The sequence below is a fragment of the Podarcis gaigeae genome (assembly GCF_964106915.1).
Source record: "Podarcis gaigeae genome assembly, chromosome: 1".
NCBI classification, from domain to species: Eukaryota; Metazoa; Chordata; class Lepidosauria; order Squamata; family Lacertidae; genus Podarcis; species Podarcis gaigeae.
In genome coordinates this window covers 21,379,760-21,402,230 of record NC_139678.1, presented here as the reverse complement: position 1 = coordinate 21,402,230, position 22,471 = coordinate 21,379,760, and the positions used below count along the sequence as shown (strand labels likewise).

The window sequence follows — 22,471 nt, the reverse complement described above, 5'->3', positions numbered from 1 at the left end:
AAGCCTCTTAATATGAGGGTGGTGGGTTTGAGTGCTACATTGGGGAAAATATTCCTGCATTGCAGGGGCTTGGACTACATGACCTTTGTGGTCCCTTCTAATTCTACAATTCTATGATTCTGTGTTATCTAGATGAGGTGATTGGATCATGCTCTGTGTGGAGTTGCCCTTAAAGAGTGTTCAGAAGCTTTAGCTGGTACAGAATGTGGCAGCTAGAATCACAACTGGGCCATGCCATCTTTATTAGTTACCAGTACATTTATGGGCACAAATTGAAGGTTTTGGTCACTATGTATAAAGTCCCAAACATACCTGTTTTCTCTCATATGAGCCAGCCCACCTACCGTGTCCATCATTGGAGGACATATTCCATATCTGTCAGTTACCTGCATTCTGAAAGGATGGGATGCAGGGCAGGTCCTTCTCTGTAGTGGTATCCAGGTTGGAGAATTATCTTACCTTTAAGGCCCAGCACCAATAGCCTTAGTATTGATATTTATGGACCATTAGGATATTCTTGCACTGTTATGTCTTGCAGTTATTTTATGTCTCTGCTGTATTTTATGACCCATTAATTTGGTTCTCCCCTCCTTTAAAGCCTTTGTATTATTAACATATTATAGATTGTTTTAGTTTCTGATGTGAGCTTCTGTGGAGTTTTTTTAACTGAATGGCAGGATACAAATGTTTTACAATAAATACATAATGGAGGTCCTGGTGTCAGCCTTCGTTGCTGCAAATTCACCAGGCACATTTGGGGAAAGAGGAAAGGAAAGGTGGAGGGAGGGGCTCATGAGAGAAGATTTGGTAGAAGTGCTTAGAATGGGATTTTAAATCATGCAAGTTCTTTTCCATTTGGAAAGGGAAATTATTTGTTATTTACCTGGGCCCATTCTGAAATGTGAGGGGGAGGGCCTGCCCATGACTAAGGATGGTTATGCTTTATAACATCATCACATATTTTTGTACCCCTTCAGCAAAAGTTCTTCAACAGGATATACTTCAGTATCAGCAGTAGGAAAAGGTTCTATGTTCTCCTTTTCAGGTAAGCAGCTTGGTTACTTTTTGGGGGGCGAGGGGAATGTGTTTATTAGAATTATTTTATTAGATTCCCCTTGTGCTCAAAGACATTTGGGACCCATTGTCCTTAGCGCTGGCCAGACTGAAAAAAATAAACAAGCAGCAGGTCTAATATGTAGAATAAGAGAGCAAGGAGAACAGGTATTTGAGAGCCAGTGTGGTGTAGTGGTTAAGAGCGGTAGTCTCGTAATCTGGGGAACTGGGTTCGCTTCCCCGCTCCTCCACATGCAGCTGCTGGGTGACCTTGGGCCAGTCACACTCCTCTCTGAAGTCTCTCAGCCCCACTCACCTCACAGAGTGTTTGTTGTGGGGGAGGGAGGGAAAGGAGATTGTTAGCCGCTTTGAGACTCCTTAAAGGGAGTGAAAGGCGGGATATCAAATCCAAACTCTTCTTCTTCTTCTTCTTAAAGAAGAGTGGAAAAATTTTGTTGTGCACAGTTGAAAACACAGGCAATATTAAAGTAAATTCAACAGTATAACATATATTGAAGTAATGTAAGATAGGAGAACAGAATTAGATGGCTACACTAAAATATGCAGGAATGGTGAATAAGTTAAATGAAGCTTGGAAGGGGAGGGAGGGAAGTCAAAGAAGGTATGGTATAATAAAAGATAATTTGAAATGTAAATTGTTTGAAAATTCAATTAAAATTATTTTTTAAAGAAATGAAACAAATAAACAAGTACACATGCTCTTTATAAACATTCTGTACAAGCAGCTAACAAAATCACAGCTCTGGTAGCAACAGCTGCACCCAGATACTGCCAATTACTGTGTTAACATTTCCTCCTTGTCTTTCAGATGATTCCTTCCGTACTCGCTCTAGCAACCCCAGTGGGACTGCTGCGTTCTCCTCTGCTTCCACCTTACCATCCTCCTCTCGTAATACAAGTAATTCACTTGATCAGAAGAGCAACGGGAGTAAAGAAAGCCATTCGCGGAAGGTTAGCTTGTAAGTGATCGACTAAAGTTAGGGCACAATTTTAGGCTATTCAGCCTTAAAGTGAAAGGCTAATTTTCCATCCTTGAATTTTTAGTTAGTTAGCTTTTATGATGAGAATATTCTCCATGTAGACATTTCTGCAAGTATATGAGGAGCCTTGTTATTTAAAATTACTGCATTTACCCACAGCCTCAGGATCAGTATGGAGCTGGTGGTTGCAGTAAATTTGCAGTTGTTGCCATGCCTATTCAGTAATAGGACTGGACAAGGCAGAGCTAAGTTTCATAGCAAATCAGAATTGAGCCCTCTGCTCTGGTATTTGATAATTTCTTATTAGGGAGGCTGTGCCTATTCTGTTCTTTTGAAAACTATTGCTATTTATTTCTTAAGGTTTATGTACCGCTCTTCCTCTGATGGAGCGGCAAATATGTCCATTCTAAAACAATACAATCAAAACTTCAAAAAAACAGTTTAAAATGTTCAACCTTCCTTCCTTATTTTACCTTATTTCCTAAAATTATTGTTTCCCAAAATGGCTCACATCAATAATAAAGAGGGAGAGAGAAAAAAACAGGCCCTGCCATGAGAATTGCAAACTAACTACAAATATGGTGTTCTTGTTCCCTGGATGTAAGGAGAACTAGAATTCTGGCATCCTGGCTAGCATGAGGGCTAGAATAATGTCTGCGCTGAAGAAGTTTCTAGAAATATATAAGTCTGTAAGGCATGGTAGGGAGAGTTCGACACTGCTAACAGTAATTTTCTCCTACCTGGTTTTCATTTTTATGATGAGGGTATTTTCTGATGATATTTTAATGCATTTTGTGTTTGTCTTATTGGATATATATTTTATTGATGTAAACTGCTTTGGGTTACTTCTTGTGGGGTGGGGTGGGGGAGGAAACTATAAGGTTTTTTTAAAAATAAAAAATTCACCCTCCATGGACTGTAATAGATGATTGTGCTGAGAATTTGTAACAGAATTCTTAGCACCTTCACCACACTACAAATGCTGGGATTATTTGGGGAAAGTCAACATAGGTTTGTCTAGTATAGCTAAACTTTGTGTGACTGCATCTGTGTGCCCCCCATATATGAATGCTGGAAGGAGGTTAACTACCTGTAGATTTATGGATCAGAGAAATGTGAGATTCCAGAAGGCACATGTGTTCAGTGTGCACACACGTGTTATTTAATCTGGTTTTGCTGGCTATGTATTATTTCCACCTGAAAATATGAGTGTTACACACGGTTGCACCCCAACGCGCGTGTGTGTTTTGGTACTACTTAACTCGGAGCACTGGGAATCCTCAGATATCTGAATCAGCCCTCTGCTACAGAAGGCCCATGAATTTCATTTGTAGCACGTGGTAGTATGTGGAAGGGTTTCATCCAGCACGTGTCTCAAACCCATAGGAGACCACACATAGGGGAGGTATTCTTCAGGGGGGCAGGAAGGAAGCACATACAAACTCATTGCTAAATGAGTTTGAGTTAAATGAGTCATCCTAGAATAGACGGCAGCCCTGAATCATAAACATGGGGATTAACAAAAGAATCTGTTCTGCTACTATTATGCTGTTATGCTGGGCTTGGTTTTATTATCCTCTGTGTGTCTGCTCATTGTGAAGGCCTTTAGAAATTTTCTCTCAACATAATAGCTTACACTTACACTCCTACATGGCAACAGATTTGAATATATATCTGGAGAGGAATCAGGTGTCCTTACTTTGTAAGATGAATCACTGCAATATGGGTTAGGGCGAGAGTGTGCGTAATAATTTACCACATGGGCATACAGTGCTGAAGTACATGGCAACATTCTAATTAATTCCAGTAATTTAACATCTGCTCCCAAAAGACAGGTATCTTTAACGAGAAATGAGTTGTTCACATATCAGTGATCTATAATGCTTCTTTTCATGTATACTTTAAGACACATTGTTCAGTTTTGGCTGAACACAGTGTGAGCTGGGAGGACTTGACTTCTCGGCCAAGCTCTGTTACCATCTTAAGTTTAAGGAAGGTGGTTGCTTTTAGGTCATATTTTCTCACAGTTTATGGAAACAAGTCCTTGCTGAAGACAAGATAAAGAACAGGAGTGGCAAACTACTTTGCCCCATAGACTGGGTCTGATTCCCCCCCCACACACACATTTGTTTTTGGCTTCAAGACCACCATCCAATTGGGTCTGCAGCCTGGCAGTGGAATCTGTAGAAAGAGCTGTGGGGAAAAATACAGAGGTCTGAGCTGCACATCACCCCCTGGACCACCTCTGAGGAAGAACCCTCCTTCCCTATCTTCTTGCACTTGGGAGACATAAGTACAGCCCTGAGTGCCCTTTCCGGTTTCTAATCTACTCTGATCAGCGTAGAACCACAATGGAGTCATTTTGTGCTCTCCCCCCCCCCCCCCGGGATTTGTCAAGCAGTGAGGATAGAAAGAGAAAGGGGCGAAATTGCTCACCATAGCAAAGCCAGAGAGCAGGGCCAAAGTATGCTGGGTTATCAAATCATCTCCTCTCCAAATTGATCAAGGAGTAGGTGATTTCCATCTTTGATGGCAGTGGCATCGGTGGAAAGATTTCAATAACTGTTTTCAGCCCCGACATACAAATGCAAATCATTCCTCCTCAGTCCTCAGATCAATCATCTGAAGAGTAGAAGGGGACAATAAGCCATCTCCTTCCCTGATCAACACAGATCAGATGAACAAGGCTGGTGTGTGTGTGTGTGTGTGTGTGTGTGTGTGCGTGTGCGCCTGTATGCATGCCTCCAATATGTGGTTTATGGCTAAGATCAAGTGAGCTAATGGTTAGACTTGGGTGTGCCCAGTGGACTTATTGACTTCCCCCACTCACTGAACAAAAAAGACACAGACCTATGCTTTGCAACAAAGAGTGTTTACGAAAACCCCAGTTTCCAAAGCAGTTTGATACATGCTATGATGTGCTACTTCCCCCCAGCTGTGCAGAACTAGAAGTGCAGCTCTATGGATCCCAGCCAAAGAGTTTAGAAAGTCAGTCTTAGTCGGCTGCCAAGGCATCAGCCTCTAGCTGGGAGAAACAAAGATGTAATAGCCGGTTAACCACTTGAAATGGCCCTTCCAGATGACACTGAGCATATGCACAGGGAGTTGGGGAACAGAACATTCTTAGCCCTCACCGCTGCCGTGCCATAGTTCCCACCGTAGACTGTATGTTGTATTCAGGGATACTTAATGGGTTTTTATGCTCTGTGGCTCCTCTTTTGAATCAGGAGGAAATGTATTGCCAAGGCACAGTTTGACTAAGAGCCCCATATGGACCAGTGTGAAATTTAGAAGCAGATCGCATCCTGCCTACTTTGAACTGTTGATCAGTTTTTAAAAACTGATGAGAAATAATGCTGTGATAGCTCATATTTCTAATAAAATACTCTGCATTAATAGATTTAGTCCTCTCTAGATTGTTGCCTCAGTTGAGGCCCCAATCTGTGCCTTTGTTTAGCATATGCAAGTTTCCACGCTCATTTCAAAGTATGGAATGGTGGAATCAATACCAATGAATGCATTCATTGATTGATTCCCTGCATAGAAACAGATATGCAAGTTCTTTTACGTGAGGAAGAATTCCATCTGCATTTGGGAAGCCAGACTTCTGTACACCAAAGCCTTTATGGTGGCCAAGGTGACATTGGAGGGATGCAGGAATGGGACACGGAGACACCAAAGTTGAGGCACAGATATCATATCTTCTTGTTCTAGTCAAGGAAGGAGAATGGCTTTGGGTTTTTACCTTGCAATAAATGTGTTGAGGATCACAAAGTCCATAGGAAAGAAATTTTAAAATATGACTGTACTAAGTCAATATTTTTTTCCCATTGATATACTTAAAAAAAGTGAAGTTCAGCAGTTCTGCTTTATGCTATTCCAATCCGACTTGTGTGATTTGGGTTTTTTGTTTTTGCCTGAAGGAAAAACAGGAAGTCAAACTCCTAGAGCTGGTTAAAAAAAGGATGCACACCAAAGACCACTGGAGGCAACGTGGATGAAGGGTTGGCAGGAGTTGGAGTAAAATCTTGAACAATAAGGACCAGAGAGGAGAGACTGACTGCATCTCACAATGTTAACATCTTCTGTCAGTTAAATAAATTCCTATGTTGTAAGATATCTTCATAGAAATAATGTAATATGTGCAGAATTCCAATGTTGTAAGTGAAGTGTTTAATTCAATGTTACTTTAGCAATGTGCTTAAAAACTGCTGCAGCTAAAGAGACAGGGTTTTACCTCCCCTTCCTCCCTCTCAATTATGCCTTTTAATAGTTCAGGTTCTTCAAATTGGAATACAAGTGCCCCCTACTTTAAAATATACTTATTTATGAGTGTAGGGCTCCTACTATATATTTGCTATGGAAATAGGACCATATAGGTGAAATTGCTCTGCATATAGGATTAACCGACCAAGTAACATCTTATCTCTGAAAAAAAGCTTTAGTATTGAACCTGGAAGCATGGACAAAGAAATATTGAGTAGTCATTTACAATACAGTTGTGCTATAATTTTAAGTAAGATTGCTTATCTGGTGTATACAAATTCTCAAGAGGGTTTTCCTTTCACCTTTTAATAAGAACAAATACCTCCAAAAATGCATACAAATGATTATTCATGAGTTTCATATCTCAGTTTCATTGTATAAATACTTTGTTTTAACTTCTAGTATTTCAGGTTGTAGTTTCTCTTTATCCAACACTTTAGAAATAATGCAATCTAGTTTTTAATTAGTTGTTATTTCAAGCTATCATGCTTTTAGCTATGTCAACGGCATTTTGTTTGTATTCATCCTAACATTTCTATGAAAATTTGCCTGCAACATGCAGTTCTATTTAAAAAGTTCTATTTATGCCAATACTTGAGAGAGACTGTATGAAGCTATTGTCAGCTTCTCTATTTCAGAAATGCAATCAGCAAAACTATATTGATATCAGAAATCTGTTTTTTAAAATATATTGGTGTATGATAAAGATAATCTAATTTGTGAATGAATATGTGTGTGGTTACTTTTTACAATGTGGAATAATGAATGCTTTACGCACAATAAAACGTAGGATATGAAAGTACTTGCATGTTTTGGGTGGGAGAGATCTAATTTTTGCAATTAAGAAGTACAGTTGAGACATAAAGACATTGATCCTATGTTCAATTATACCAGCAGCTCTGGCTCCAGGCCTAACACTAGTGTAGTATTTTACATTTCTATAACCAAAGGCTGATATAGCAACTAGGGATGGGTTAGTTTCGGTTTCTCTTATTTTTCCACTCTTGAGTTGAGTTTTCCACATAAGTTTCTTGATTTATTTATTTTCAAGTCTTCATGGAGGTTCATTAGCATTTTAGAGCAAATTTCTCCCAGTACACACATTTTTGTGTACAATCTTGCCCAACATAATTCTTTCCCCAGAACGGTTTCCCCTAATATAATGCACTTTTGTAGGATTTTCATTAATATATTTTCTTAACAATTTAAACTTCATCACCTTATATGCATTTCTGTACATGTTATTGGGCTGGAGAACTGCACCGTGCAACATGGAGAAGTCTGAATTGCAAACCAGTGCCTTTGGCTTTCCCAATGTGGCTAGCAAGAGGAAGTCTGGGTCACAAAGTCCAGCGGTGTGACCACTACCTTCACATACAATAGTCATGATCCTTGCGCGTAACATTGATATGGGTATGAGAATATCTTTCGGCAAGGAATATAGATGGGAGTCACATGGATAAGGTAGAAGATGCTGCACCAGCAGGGCGACACAGGGCCAATCCATGAAATGCCCAATGGATGCAATGGATTTAAGATTCATCCTGGGAAATTGCAACTGTGGCTTCTACAGGGCAAAGGATACCTTAGTGGTTTGGGTGATGACAGTAATTTTAGATGGGGAAAGGAAGGTGTATGGAGATAAACCCCGATCTAGCTGGTTCTCAAATAGCTCAGTTGGTTAGAGCGTGGTGCTGATAGCACCAAGGTTGCAGGTTCAATCCCTGTAAGGGACACGGCATATTCCTGCATTGCAGGGAGTTGGACTAGATGATCCTGAGGCTCCTTTCCAACTCTGATCTATGATTCCCTCTCAGCATGCAAAAGATTGGTGCCTTTTTGGTAATATTTGAGAGTCCAAGCGCAGCAGCAGCAGCAGCACATAGGTGGGGTGGGGATGTCTTTGAACTGGCATGTAAAGACGGGAGGAATTAAAATATTTGTACCTACAGAACAATAACTATCAGTGCAAAAACCAAACATCGTGAAAATTTGGTGCAGCGTCAATACAGTCTAATACTGAAAGAGATTTCTGGGGTGTTGCAGCCCAGCTTTAGCAGGTGTGTGGTGGTCCCTATCTCCTGCCTCCCTGGTTTAAAGTGACATGAAGAGTTAACATATGCTTACTTGCAGCATATGTAGTGAACCAGTATGGCAAAGCCCCTGGACCAATAGCCTCAGGAGATTAGCCAGTTCATCCTCAGGGTGCCTCATCCTCATTTATCACATTCCACCACACCTCCCTCCCACTAATTAGGATGATGTCTCCGTCTGCTGGTTGGTTTTTCCATGCTATCCCTTCATCCCCTCCTACCCTCCACTAAGGATGGTCAAATCTGTCGATTTCAGTTCCTCTCCGTTTCTCATTTATCCACTCTTCAGTTCATTTCTCCACATGTCCGCATCATGCAAATGCATTGGCACTTTAGTGTGAAGTTCTGCATATATCTCCTCTTATGAGTTGTTAGAGGGTCATTCTGGATGTCCCCCCTGGGTCGCTTCATATTCTCGGGCTCTTGTATCTGTGAAGCTTGAATGTAAAAGGGACAGCTCAAACTAGTCCCTGTCAAGGTAATGGCTTTAGCTTGCCAGTTCACTGCTCATCCGCATCTCAAAGAATGAGCTAAGTGATGGAGCTCTCCCAGAGGCGGGGTAAGCATTTCCCCACTCCCCTCATCTGGCTGGAGAGCATGTGAACCTAGGTAGAAGAACAATAGGCACAGCATTTGGTGAGAGTGTTGGTGCTGACCTTTAAAGCCCTAAATGGCCTTGGCCCAGATGCCCTGAAGGAGTGTCTCCACTCCCATTGTTCAGGTCCAGCTCCGAGGGCCTTCTGGTGGTTCCCTCACTGCAAGAAGGGAGGTTACAGGGAACCAGGCAGAGGGCCTTCTCGGTAGTGGCGCCCCCCGTGGAACGCCCGCCCATCAGATGTCAAGGAAATAAACAACTATGTGACTTTTCGAAGACATCTGAAGGCATGTCCCTAAACTTCTGTTTAGGGAAGTTTTTTAATGTTTAATGTTTTATTCTGTTCTATTATTCTGTTGGGAGCCACCCAGAGTGGGTGGGGTAATAATAATAATAATAATAATAATAATAATAATAATAATAATAAATGAGAGAGCTGGCAGGCTGGATGCTAGTGACAGAGAGACACACATTGGATTGGTGCTGGATTTTGCTGCTCCCCTGGAAACCTAAAGCTGTCGTTGTGTTAATGCTCTGAGCCCCTCTATCCTCTGCTCAGGTTGTGTATATGTATAAATAAAGCCAATATATCTTAAAGACACCACAGTCTGCGTCATTCCAAGGCAACCGAGCCAAATAAGGGCAGGAACCCCTGGAGTGGCTCAGAGATTGGGGTGTCATGGAATGACATTTTTGCAAAGCAATTGGCTATAATATGCATTCCTTAATGTTAATGTTCAGAAATACATGCATTTGACCTTTGAACATGCATATGACTGAGAACAGCAGTGCAAATTTCGGAGAAGTGTGAATTTCGAATTCAGCTTCTGAGATCTTGCTAGTGCTCGGGTGGCAATGCGACAGTTTGAAAAGAGGCATGCTTAATGTAACCTGTAGCTCAACCCATAAAAGACCACTAAAAGAAGACGGACCAAATAGAAATGTGTGGCTTTTATTCACAGCTCTGTAGGGTCGATAACTCTGCCAAGGAACAGCAGTGCATTTATGCTTGCTTCATAGATCATAAAAAGGAACGGCCGGTTCACATGGATGACTGGCGGCAGCGAGTATGCCATGATTTCTGACCCACTGGCAGCTACAGCTTCGGTTCCCCATTCATCCACTTCAATAGCTGCTCTTTGGAGAACCTGAGAACATTGGAAATGGATGAGGTCTCATAGTAAAGCGGCCTGCATTTCATGCAACACTGATCTCCATTGGTCATGTTAGCTGGAGCTGATGGGAGTTGTAGTCCAATATCTGGAGGGCGCTATGCTGGGTACCCCTCATGGGGGTCATTAGAGATTTATATGAGAACAGGACTCCGGCCATTGTTGAAGTAACTTCAAATAGCACAACCGTTGCCAATGTGCTTCCCTCAAGTTTGGGGGGTTCGACTACAGAACATCTAGAGGGCATCAGGATGGCAAAGGCTAAGATAGCAAGTTCAGAAAGGTGCCTTCCATAGTTCCAGTTACAGATAGGTAGCCGTGTTGGTCTGCCATAGTCAAAACAAAAAAATTCCTTCCAGTAGCACCTTAAAGACCAACTAAGTTAGTTCTTGGTATGAGCTTTCGTGTGCATGCACACTTCTTCAGATACACTGAAACAAAAGTTAAAAGACCCTTCTATATAGTGAGAAGGTGGGGAGGGGTATTACTCAGAAGGGTGGTAGGAATGGGTGATTGGCAGATAGCTGTGATGAGCCTGTTGACGACTCTAAACGATTGCAATAGGTCTTACAGGAAAAAGCAAGGGGTGAGAAGGTGAAAAATGGCTTTGTCATGTATAATGAGATAAGAATCCAATGTCTTTGTTCAGACCAGGTCTCTCCATGGTTTTAAGTTTGGTAATAAACTTAAACGATACTTTTATCATCTGGACACATGGTCAACAGACCCTGGACACCTTCCACCAGAAATTCAATGATTTTCACCCCACAATCAACCTAACAATGAATCAATCTATGCAAGAAATACATTTTTTGGACACTACTATAAAAATACAGGATGGGCGCATAGACACCACCTTATACCGTAAACCAACTGACCGACAAACATATCTACATGCCTCTAGCTACCATCCCAAACATACCAAACAGCCCATTGTATATAGCCAGGCACTACGTTACAGCCGTATCTGTTCCAATTCTACAGACAGAGACTCTTACCTAAGAGATCTACAGCACATCTTTTTAGAACTAAAATACCCAGCAGATGAAGTTAGACAACAGATCAACAGAGGCAGACTGATACCCAGAGAGAACTTGCTGCAAGACAGACCCAAAAAAGAAAATAACAGAACACCTCTAGTCATCACATACAGCTCCCAAGTTAAAACAGTACAACGCATCATCAGAGATCTACAACCTCTCCTGGACAATGACAGTTCTCTTTCTCAAGCTCTGGGAGGAAGACCTTTCATTGCCTACAGACAGCCACCCAATCTTAAACAACTCCTAACCCACAATAATGCTACAACCAGACTTAACACGGACACTGGCACCAGAGCCTGCAATAAACCCAGATGCCAACTTTGCTGCCACATACACCCGGACAACACCATTACTGGCCTCAACAACATCACACATACCATCTCGGGACTATTTAATTGCTCATCGTCTAACATTGTGTATGCCATCAAATGCCAACAGTGTCCTTCAGCTCTCTATATTGGACAAACAGGCCAAACCTTACGCCAAAGAATAAACGGACATAAATCTGACATCAGGAATCACAAGACAGAGAAACCAGTAGGAGAACACTTCAGTCTCCCAGGACATTCTATACAAGATCTCAAAGTAGCTGTTTTACTACAAAGGAATTTCAGAAATAGACTGGAAAGAGAAGCTGCTGAATTGCAACTTATTACCAAACTTAAAACCAACTAACTTAGTTGGTCTTTAAGGTGCTACTGGAAGGAATTTTTTTGTTTTTTTCAGAAAGGTGATTTTTGCTAGCAAAGAGAGAAGGTATCAATCTTCTGCTTAAACTGCACCCTCTCTTGGTCTCTCAAGGCTGCTCCATCACTGCAATTAATATAACAAAAACTTTTATGTTAATTGCAGTCATGTTGTCCCATTCCAGCAAAGGTGGTTATCCACACAACTGCAACACGGTTCTGCACACAGATGATTTTTTGGGATTGGGTCCAGCGAAAGTGAAAACACCTCAAATCCAGCATGGTAGTCTGCAAGTTATTGGGTAGGTCAGAGAGACGTGCACACCACCAAAGCAATCTAAGCACCATCACTTTTGATTGCTTTAAAATTCTCGTTTCCTTTCTCTTTTCCTGCCTCCAAATGGGTGATCAGCGTTGTCTAATCTGGCAATGCCAATCTTCTTCCCAGCACACTGATACTGAACAAATGGTACCCAGCAGTGTGCCTGGATCTCAATGTTGGGGCTGTTGTGCCTTGTGAAATGGGGTAGCATTCACTTCTGCAGGAAAAGTGGTCGCACATACCTGGGATACTTTTACATCTCTCTCATTTGTGAGGTGGCTGAGGTCTGCTTCATTGGAGAAAAGATCTTTAATTCCCAGATCTTGAAGCAACTGATGCATGTGGTATTTCTGGTCTAGCTTGAACTTTGGAAAGTAAATGTCCATTTTCCTGTAATGCAAACAAACAATATTTGGTGACGAATGTAAGTTGAATGGAGATTGTGCATAAAAACTGCTCATTGTGCATATTGACTGGACAGCTATGAAGAATGGGCATAAATGAACATTGACAAACAGGTACGGTTGCCCTATTCCCAAAAGTGAAAATACAGACAAATGTTGCTGAGCTTTCATTTGTGGGGGTGAGGTGGGGGGGGGTCAAAGTTGTTCAGTTGTGTGTGTTTTTCCCCTCAAAGTTGTTGAGCTTTTAATAGGCTTTTCTGGGTTTGTTGAAGATTTTTTTAAAAAAATAAAACCCTACTTGCCCTACATCTGGGTTTTCCCAGACATTTTGCTGATTCACAGAAATCCCCCCTGTACTCCATTTTCAAGCCCGTTTCCTGGCTGTGTCCAGGGAAATCCGGACGTATGGCAGCTCTGCAAGCAGGGGATTTTGTTTATTGCCCTCTCAGTCTGCATACTCTCTGAATGAACTCAGGGAATATGCAAAGCAATGAGTGTTGCTTGGTCAGTGTGCATATTCTTCTCTTGGAGACTGCACATTCACCAGTCAATGTGTAAAATATATCATCTAAAAGACTTGGCATATCCACTGATGCAGTTGACTCGCAACTTATGCACATTTAACTTGAGTGAATAATATAAAAAAAGAGGATGGGCTGGGGGGGGGGATATCAGCAATCCCCCCTCCAGCGTTGTACTCAACTTGGGAGAGCATTTGGAGGTATAAGGAGAGTGTTTGGTGGCCTTGGGAAGGTGTTCAGAGGTGCAGGGAGAGTGTTTTGACTATACACGATTTTGGCTTTATGCACTACCCCCAGAATGTAACCCCCATGTAGGGGAGTCAACTATATCATTCAGAGAATGTGGACTTTGACAAACATATAAAATTCCTTAATGTAGTTCATTTGTTCATACAAGTGTTAATTTGTGATTCCAGAAGCCATGGGAAATGTGACTTCTATGGTTCCCATCATCTCTGCATACTGTAGGATGTTTGGGCCTTGATACAGGAATACACACACAGACACAATTTTATATATATATATAATTATATTTAATATTATATCTATATCTATCATCTATATCTATCTATCTATATCTATCTATCTATCTATCTATCTATCTATCTATCTATCTATCTATCTCTATCTATCTATCTATCTATCTATCTATCTATCTATCTATCATCTATCTATCTATCTATCTATCTATCTATCTATCATCTATCTATCTATCTATCTATCTATCTCTCTCTCTCTCTCTCTCTCTCTATCTATCTATCTATCTATCTATCTATCTATCATCTATCTATCTATCATCTATCATCTATCTATCATCTATCTATCATCTATCTATATCTATCATCTATCTATCTATCTATCTATCTATCTATCTATCTATCTATCTGTTTTTGTGGTCCAGTGCTTGATCATTTCCCAGAAGAAGTGAAAGCAAAGAACTTGTCTTTGTGGAAAAGGTGACAAGCTCCAGGGATCCATCATAGTTAAACCCCTTTCCTTCCCTATTCAGGTACATTGCCCTCTTTCTTTCCTTCTCCTTTGAATATTCTAGCTTGCATCAATCTAGCATCTTAGCAACAAAAAGGACAACATTTCCTGTACCTGCTATTCATGGTCCTAAGCCAAGACTCCACCAGTTCATTTGTTAAATGGTCTTCAATGGACATAAAATCAGCACCCTTCTCAGGTATGACGACCAGCATGTGTGCGCTCCCTTTGTATGGCAACTTCAGCACGACACAGCTCAAGCTCTTATCGAACGTGATGGCAACCCTCTCTGTCTTGGACATCATCGGCACTTGGACAGTCCTGTAATTGTCAATATAGAAGGTGGCCACTTCTGTGTTCTTGGGAGGAAACGGGTGTAGCCAGTTGCCTGAGAATAGACACAGAAACCATTTATTCTAAAATGCTGACATAATCCACATCAGCTGCAGGAAACATCAGGGACAATCCGGACAAAGCCAAGTCCCCATTGATTGCCATTTCAGCATGTGCTTAACCCTTCCACTGAAATGAATGGGATTTCAAAGCATGTAACTTTGACATGGTTGATCACTGCTTTTCTAATACAGTTCCTGGTGTATAGCCCTCAAAGGCAGCTCCTTCCCAAGCCATGCCTTCGTTGGCCATACTTCATACATATTTTTGTTGTGATGAAAGGTGTGCTTGAAGTGTGATGATGCCTCAGGCTTATATGGGGGGGAGTATATGTTGGGATACTGCCAGGGAGACATCAGGCAGGCCCCCAGTTGTCTCCAGACGATCACCGGTCTCCCGTGGAACAGCATCAGTCAATTGGCGACACTAGCCTCAGAGACATTCTAAGACCCGTGCACACCCTTTCAGCAGAGTCTCCACAACAGAAGATGCAGTCAGGAGAGCACATTTACAGCTTTATTCAACGTAGATCAGAACAAAGGAAAAACATGACTGCTTGCCTCCATGTCCAGGAAAACAGCCAGAACAAAAACTATATACAAAATGGAAGTTCCCAGTGAGAAGCTGGAAGTAAACAGGCATGTGATACACACAATCATGCCTGATCCTTTAAGGTGGAATGGAACTATCCTAACATTATGGAGATGGGGTTTGTGTGTGCATGTGCAGGAACTAGCTTATTGTGCAAAAATAAGGTTTACATTCATTGCTGTTCCCACTTTTGCCTCTGGTCCTGCCTGGAAAATTGCCCAGAAGGGAATGTGGCATTTGGGTTACCATAACACCTTCAAAAGTCTCTTGTTTGTCCCCACCCTGAACAGTTGGCTAGATAGCTCAGTTGATTAGAGCATGGTGCTGATAAGTTGCAGGTTTGATCCCCAGAAGGGACAACTGCATATTGGTTGGACTGGATGATCCTCAGGGTCCCTTCCGATTCTATGATTTTATGACATCTTTTTCTCCCCACTCCACATAGTTTCTCTTCTTCTCTATGAGTCACCTTTTAGACCTCCCAGGCTTGCCCTTTCAATCACAGAAGGGGTGCCATCCTGCATACTTGTAGGTTGCTTAAAGCCCACCGAAGCCAATGGAGCTTCTGTAGCCTCCCTGCGCTCAAGATAGCTCTATCTTCTTTTTTTCTCATCAGCACACTTTATCACAACTCAACAATTAGTGAAGGAGTGAAAAATCAGAACAGGAGCTAAAAATATAGAAGAGAGAAATTAGGGGATATTTAATTGCAGTGTCTTTTTGGTTGCCATGGAGCCCTTTGAAAATATTCCTGACAAGCAACACCCAGTGGCTGGAAACATTCCTTGCAGTCTTTTTCTCCACTTATTAAAAGGGTTGACAGAAATTGAGGGAGGACGCAGATAGCCTTAATTTTTGCCAATGTGCGAAATTCTGCAATAGCAAAGAGGACCCACGTGGGTCCGCATCTATATGACATCCCAAGAGGTGTGCTGATGACCACCAACCTGGATGACTTTGAAAGAGGATCAGGACAAATTCGTGGAGGAGAAAGGCTCTCAATGGCTACAAGGCATGATGGCGACGTTCTACCTTATGGTTGGAGCCACTGCACTTCTGAATGACAATTGTTGGAAATCACAATTGAGAAGAGTGATATGGGCACCTGGCTGGTCACTGGATGCTGAACTAGACGAGCCTTTGGAATGACTCAAGAGGACTTTTTTTTAATGTTCCTAACAAAACACAGTGCCAGACCCACCGGTTTCCTCTTTGAAAGTCATGTAAGTTTGTGGCCCCCACTTGATCTTGTGGGAGAAAACTCCTTAGTATCTTCAAGCAGCACATCTTTAAACTTTGAATTCACTCCCACAAGAGACAGTGACAGCCGCCAACTTGTATGTCTTTAAAAGAGGATTAGAGACATTCATGTAGGATACGACTATTAATAACTACCACTCATGATGGCTATATTCTGCCTCACTGTATGCCTGTGAATACCAGTTGCAGGGAATCACAACTGCTATTGCACTCCCATCCTGCTTGCAGGCTTCCCGTTGGCCTCTGTTTGGCCACTGTGAGACCAGAATGCTGCATTTAGATGGGTCATGGGCCTGATCCTGCAGGGCTCTTCTTGTATTTTTGTGTTATGTTCTTATGAGAGGACCAGCTCCTACATTGAAAACTGCAGGGAGATCTGCAATGGACATGCACACGTTTTAAGAATCCTATTTTCACTTCCTGAAAGTCACTGAATACATGGGGAGAGAAAGCTCCTTTTACAACTTCCACCTTCTGCATGGAGGTCAAGGGCAGATTGCAAGCAGAACATGACTTAACCCTGAGTGTGGTTTGAAGGTTCACATAGCTACACTACATTGGTGAGAGGTGACTGGTCACTCCTGTTTTATAGATTTGGTTACAGTGGTACCTCTGGATACTAACGGGATCCGTTTCGGATCCCCGTTAGCATCCTGAAGCAAATGTAACCCACTCCTACGCGGGTCACAATTCGCCACTTCCGCGCATGCGTGTGAAGTCATTTTGACCGTTTGCGCATGCACAAGCAGCAAAATCTGGAAGTAACGCATTATGCTACTTCTGGGTCGCCGTGGAACGCAACCTGAAAGCGCTCAACCCGAAGCATATTTAACCTGAGGTATGACTGTACTGCTTTTTGGGGCAATTATGGCAACAATGCTAGCTTCAGATACATAGATTTCTTTGGACCAGCCCTAGTCTAGGCATGGGCAGCTGGTCCCTAGAACCCCTTAACGAGAAGCAGCTGACCCTTCAGGTGCCAATAAAGGAACAAGAGAGACGAGAGAAAAGGAATTAATGTGGTGATAAGACTTGCATGCCCTCCAACATTTCACCAGTGAAAGTAGAAATATTAAGTGCTATTTTTCTAGAAAAAGAAGTGCTTGTACTCACTATGAACACCTTCCTCATTCTCTTAGAATGGCAGTGGTGCGCACCTAAGAGGGGCCAGAACTGAGTTCTGGTGACTTCCGGCTGAAAAAAAGCCCTGGGGACATCCTATTCTATACCCTCCAACATTTCTCCGATGAAAATAGGTATGTCCTAAGGAAAAGCAGAACATTGTGGGATCAAATAAGAAACCAGGATGGCTTCTGTAAATTCGGGACTGTCCCTGGAAAATAGGGACACTTGGAGGGTCTAGTCTTGCTGGTAATGTAGAATGGCAGGCAGAAAGACTCTTCCATAAACCTAGCTGTTAACCACAGCTCTGTTCACCTCTCTTAAGAAACGAAACAATAAACAGCAAAGATATCTATGATCACAATAATCGTTACCTTTAAAGAGAATGCAGTTCACCAGGATGAGTCTAGCCTGGTGATCGACTTCATCGAACAAGCTAGGGATTTTCCCTCTAGTCTTTTGTTTCACATGTTGGTTGATGGCGTTTTTGGCATGAGTAGAGTTGTGGAAATCAACCATCAGAAACTCCATATCGAAGTATCGCTTGGACAAGTTGCGGAAGGTGTCCTTGATCTGGAAGCCTTTCTGGACAAAAGAGAAGCTGTCCTGCAAAAGAGTGAACTCCTTGTTCTTGGCGAGGCTGACACTTAGCTGCTGGAACAAAGATGGCAGCCGGTTCTCTTTGTCATCCAGAAGGTGGAGGTTTAGAGTCTGAAGCATTTGGTGGTGCGTCTCCCCTTCAGAAGCCAGCAAGAAGGCTGCCAAAGCGAAGGACAAGGACAAAGGGGAAAAGAACACATTGTTGTCATGCTTCAGCGCTATTTTTCTGTAGAGATTGAATCCAAAATTGGTGTTCTTTTCTGTGAAGTTGCGCATGGAGGACTCCGGCACAAACTCTTCCCCAGATGGATCTGGCACAGTATTATGTAGCGATCGTTTATCAGTGTCATTGAAAGGCCAGAGGTTTAGGATGATACTCTGCTCTGTCTCCACCCCTGAAACACCAGCTGTTTCATTTGATAAGCACATGCCAGCCCACAGTTCAAGTAAGACAAGAAAAAAGGCAGATTTCATGTTGGAGTACAGCAATGAACTTCTTTCTGGTGAATAAAGTGAAAATAGGTTAGAGAAATATATGAAGATACTTTATTTTTGCAGTCCCAGAATTTTTGATCCCAGAATGTCCCGGTTTTCCTTAGGACACTCCTATTTTCATCAGAGAAACATTAGAGGGTATGGAGTTATGCAATAATAATAATAATGATAAAAAAATTATTTATATCCCGCCCTCCCCAGCTGAAGCTGGGCTCAGAGCAGCTAACAACAGTAAAATGATACAACATTCAAAAATCAGTTCATTATAAAATCAGTTCAAATCAGATTAATGGCAACCATTGGGCTAGAGTTCTGTGAGGATTGCCAAAGGAGGGGGTCAGGCTGTGCCCTGGCCAAAGGCCTGGTGGAACAGCTCTGTCTTGCAGGCCCTGCGGAAAGATGTCAAGTCCCACAGGGCCCTAGTCTCTTGTGACAGAGCGTTCCAGCAGATCGGAGCCACAGCCAAAAAAGCCCTGGCTCTGGTTGAGGCCAGCCTAACCTCTCTGTGGCCCGGGACCTCTAAGATGTTTTTGTTTGAAGACCGTAAGGTCCTCCGTGGGACATACCAGGAGAGGCGGTCCCGTAGGTACGAGGGTCCTAGGCCGTATAGGGCTTTGAAGGTTAAAACCAGCACCTTAAACCTGATCAATCAGATGGGCAGGGTATAACAACAACAACAACAACAACAACAACAACAACAACAACAACAACAACAACAACAACAACTGAATAGGACATCCCTATTTCCATCAGAGAAATGTTGGAGGGTATATTTATCCTATGCATCATACTCATATCTAATCTTTTCTCCAAGACTGGCTTCCTTAACCTCGTGTTCCCAGATATTGGTGGACTCCAAATCCCACCAGCCTTGCCCATTAGCCATGCTAACTGAGAATGATGGAAGTTGGAGGCCAACAACTTCTGAGCATCCTAATTTGGAAAAGGCTCCTCTAAGGCTGCATTCACATTATAAATTTACAGCACATTCCCAACCCAAGAATCCTGGGAACTGTAGTTTACCCACCACAGAGCTACAATTCCCAGCACATTTAACAAACTGTGTATGGTATGTACACAGCCTAAGATTAAATAGGCTCCCCCCCATTTTATCCTTGCAGCCAGCCAAACCACTTGCCAAGTTTAATTCTGCTCTTAAATACTTAGTGACTAAGTTTTTAATTCTTAGTTTGAGGCTGAACAATGTGAATGCAAATGGAAGGACCCCTGCAATGTCATTCTCAAATAGGTATAACAATGACATTCTGATTAGATGAAAAATTAAAAATGGGGTGTTCTAGGAGTGGGCTTTGGAATATACCTGAACTGTTTTAGAGGCACATTCAAAATAATGTGGGTTAGAAAGAAGGGTCTCCCTCCTTCAAGGCTCCCAGAGGAAGAAGGAGATGTGTGAATGCAGAATAAGAAAAGAGCTTGGTTTTAAATATTGCTTAGCTTGAATGTAAACAACACAGGTTTAGGGATACCAGTCTGAGAATGTTTTAAAGAGTCACATGGCAAGCATTAAGAAAGCATCGCCTGAGACCCTGGAGAGCTGCTGCCAAAGTAGACAGCACTGGGCTAGGTGGACAATTAGCCTAACCTGGTATATAGCAGCTTCCTATTTTTGGTACAGCTATTCCAAGCAAATGGTGCAGTTCCATAGTTGCTTGTAATGTAAGGCATTAATCCTAAACATTTTAAGGATTTACCAATGACATGCCACCACTGTTGACTCATCTTCTTAGAGGGATTGCTTTTGGAACAACAAAAAAGTTCAAAAATACAGAGGAGAATCTCTGTGGAGCTATTCACATTCCCCCTTAAGAGTAGTAAGGCATTCAAAAGTAGGAGATACGTTTTGAACTGCCCTAAAACACACACAAACTCTCAGTGTTTAAAATACAGCAGTGAATTAACTAGTGACCACTTTCAATTGACCTCCCTTCCATTATATTCTTTTAAAATGAATTTAGTTTTGCAGATCTTACCAACGGGACAGCTTCTCTCTTACTTTTCTGACTCCCGTGCAAATCAAGTTGCAATGTTATTATTCCAAATGAGTGAGATCCTGAGGTAAATATTTGCCGTTCCAAAGTGTAGTTTCATACTTTTGTCTGTTGCAAATTAACTAAAGGACAAACAGAACATATGACTTCCAGAGAAGGACTAAGTGCTGAAATGCCAGGCAGGTTCCAGTAAGCGACATGTGGAGTTAAAAGAAGAGCATGAAAGGGCTTTCAAGAAGTTTAACGTAAACACTTCTGAAAGGCAACACCAAAGTCGGTTTCCTGTCCACATACTTGGAAGAACAGCGTGGTTTTGGTAGGTATTAAGCACTGGTTCTCAAGGACATGCACCTCAGAGCTTTGAAAGAACACTTCTCCCTCAGCTGCCTTCCCTTGCACAAACAATCTTGGGGTATTATTATTATTATTATTACTAGGCATTTTGAAATGCTTATCGTAAATTATTATTATTATTCGGCATTTTAAACATTTATCATAAAACTGAAAACTATCTTAAAATGCTGTGGGAGCAAGAAAGTCAGGAACAGCAAGATCTAATCTCAGGGGCAAGGGAGTTCCACAGGCTTGGGCCCACTACAATGCATTCATGCCTTCTAGTAGCTATGAGCCATGGGGGACCGTCAAAGGAGAGTCCCCAAAGATCTCAGTGGTTGGGCCAGGATATAAAGAACCAGGTGGTCCTGGAACCATGTTGTTAAGGGCTTCATAAAAACCTTGAAACGACCCTTTAGCAAAACGGAAGCCAATCCAAGCATCTAAGCATCAGACCTATGTGCTGGCAATGGTCTTCTGAAAGAGCACCAATGAAGTAGCGTGTGACCTAAGTTGCATTACCCATAATCACTGTAATGGGGACCTTCCTCAGCTGGAGCCCAGAGAGAAAGAGCAGACTAGTGTGCCTATCTCAGTAGCACTGAGCTCACCTTTCCTTACTCCTCACTGGGTCCAGGCTACCTTGGGGACCACCTGAACCCTTGAATCCCAGCTTGACCACTGAGATTATCTGTAGGAGCATTGCTGGTTGCCCCAAATTGGTGAGGCTCATTTGACATCAACACAAAACCGAGCCTTCTGTGTTATTGGCCCGTTCTGCCAATAGAGATTCTGCAAGTGCCTTCTCCACTAAACTTCTTCATCACCATCATCTGAACAGTCTCTGTATGGTGGGACCAGGATGATAAAATCGATCTGGAGTCTTTAGAAAAGTTAGGCCTTGAACCCAGTTACAAGATTAACAATAGGCCTTAGAGCACATCGGCTGCAGCCTTTTACAAGAGGGAGGGGGGCACAGACTCAAAAGCTGGCGGCAATAAGCTTTAAGATTAAACACCATTTCATTTTAAAAATATGTATCTTTTGAAAACAGCTGGATATGCCATTTTAAATGGCTTGATTTATGCCTCGTTTCTAGGCTTATTCAGTTTCTAGGGAAACTGAAGTTCCACGGTTACTAAAATTGCACTGAGTTCAATTGTACCCTGCAGTTTCTTTTAAAAGCATGCATTCAAATACATAGGCCACTGCTGTGCAATATTGAACTTTACTAAAATGAGCTGGACAAAACAATTTTTTGAAAGCCTTACATAATCTCCTAGGGATAGAAGCATCTTCAGAAGCATTTGGACAAAGACCACATAATTCTTGGATGGCAGCCATCCATCAAACATTATTGCACCATTTCCCAGAACCTGCAAATCTTGCAAAATGAACAATGAACAGGTGAAAACAGAATGAGAGAGAGGTGTGTGAAAATTACGAACAAAGACGTAATTCGTTTAGAGCAACAAGAAATGCTACACAAGACCTTTTGCATTAGGCCAAAGTAGGAGAAATCTTG

General features: G+C 42.0%; 2 protein-coding genes across 4 annotated transcripts in view; one reads left to right on the top strand and one right to left on the bottom strand.

Moving 5' to 3' along the window:
- The window catches only part of PPP4R4 (protein phosphatase 4 regulatory subunit 4), a 79,881-nt gene extending 72,833 nt beyond the window's left edge, over window positions 1–7,048 (top strand). Inside the window, exons 23-25 of one of the 2 annotated variants that reach the window (XM_083732758.1) lie at window positions 978–1,045; window positions 1,883–2,025; window positions 5,978–7,048. In XM_083732758.1, coding sequence (XP_083588884.1) covers window positions 978–1,045; window positions 1,883–2,025; window positions 5,978–6,055 — 289 coding nt within the window. In that variant the 3' untranslated portion in view covers window positions 6,056–7,048. Of the gene's footprint in view, window positions 1–977; window positions 1,046–1,882; window positions 2,034–5,977 lie in introns of both variants that reach the window. The other variant, XM_083732759.1, reaches the window with a different exon arrangement.
- Window positions 7,049–9,941: 2,893 nt separating this feature from the next.
- SERPINA10 (serpin family A member 10) lies at window positions 9,942–20,838 on the bottom strand. Of its 2 annotated transcripts, none has more exons than XM_083755931.1 (5): window positions 20,596–20,838; window positions 17,884–18,609; window positions 14,258–14,531; window positions 12,474–12,621; window positions 9,942–10,156 (listed from the first exon to the last, which is right to left on the bottom strand). In XM_083755931.1, the coding sequence occupies exons 2-5, from the start codon at window positions 18,581–18,583 to the stop codon at window positions 9,965–9,967; spliced, it is 1,314 nt and encodes a 437-aa protein (XP_083612057.1). In that variant the 5' UTR covers window positions 18,584–18,609; window positions 20,596–20,838; the 3' UTR covers window positions 9,942–9,964. The 2 variants fall into 2 exon arrangements, with proteins under 2 accessions (XP_083612057.1, XP_083612058.1); XM_083755932.1 differs by having other exon boundaries at window positions 17,884–18,605; window positions 20,596–20,673.
- Between the last annotated feature and the right edge of the window lie 1,633 nt (window positions 20,839–22,471).

Coding starts and splice junctions, on each gene's coding strand:
- SERPINA10 (XM_083755931.1), bottom strand. CDS start 18,583: ATGAAATCTGCCTTTTTTCTTGTCTTACTTGAACTGTGGGCTGGCATG. Junction 14,532..17,883: donor GAACTGCATTCTCTTTAAAG/GTAACGATTATT, acceptor GTCTATTCTCAG/GCAACTGGCTACACCCGTTT. Junction 10,157..12,473: donor GAGATGTAAAAGTATCCCAG/GTATGTGCGACC, acceptor CAATGTTCTCAG/GTTCTCCAAAGAGCAGCTAT.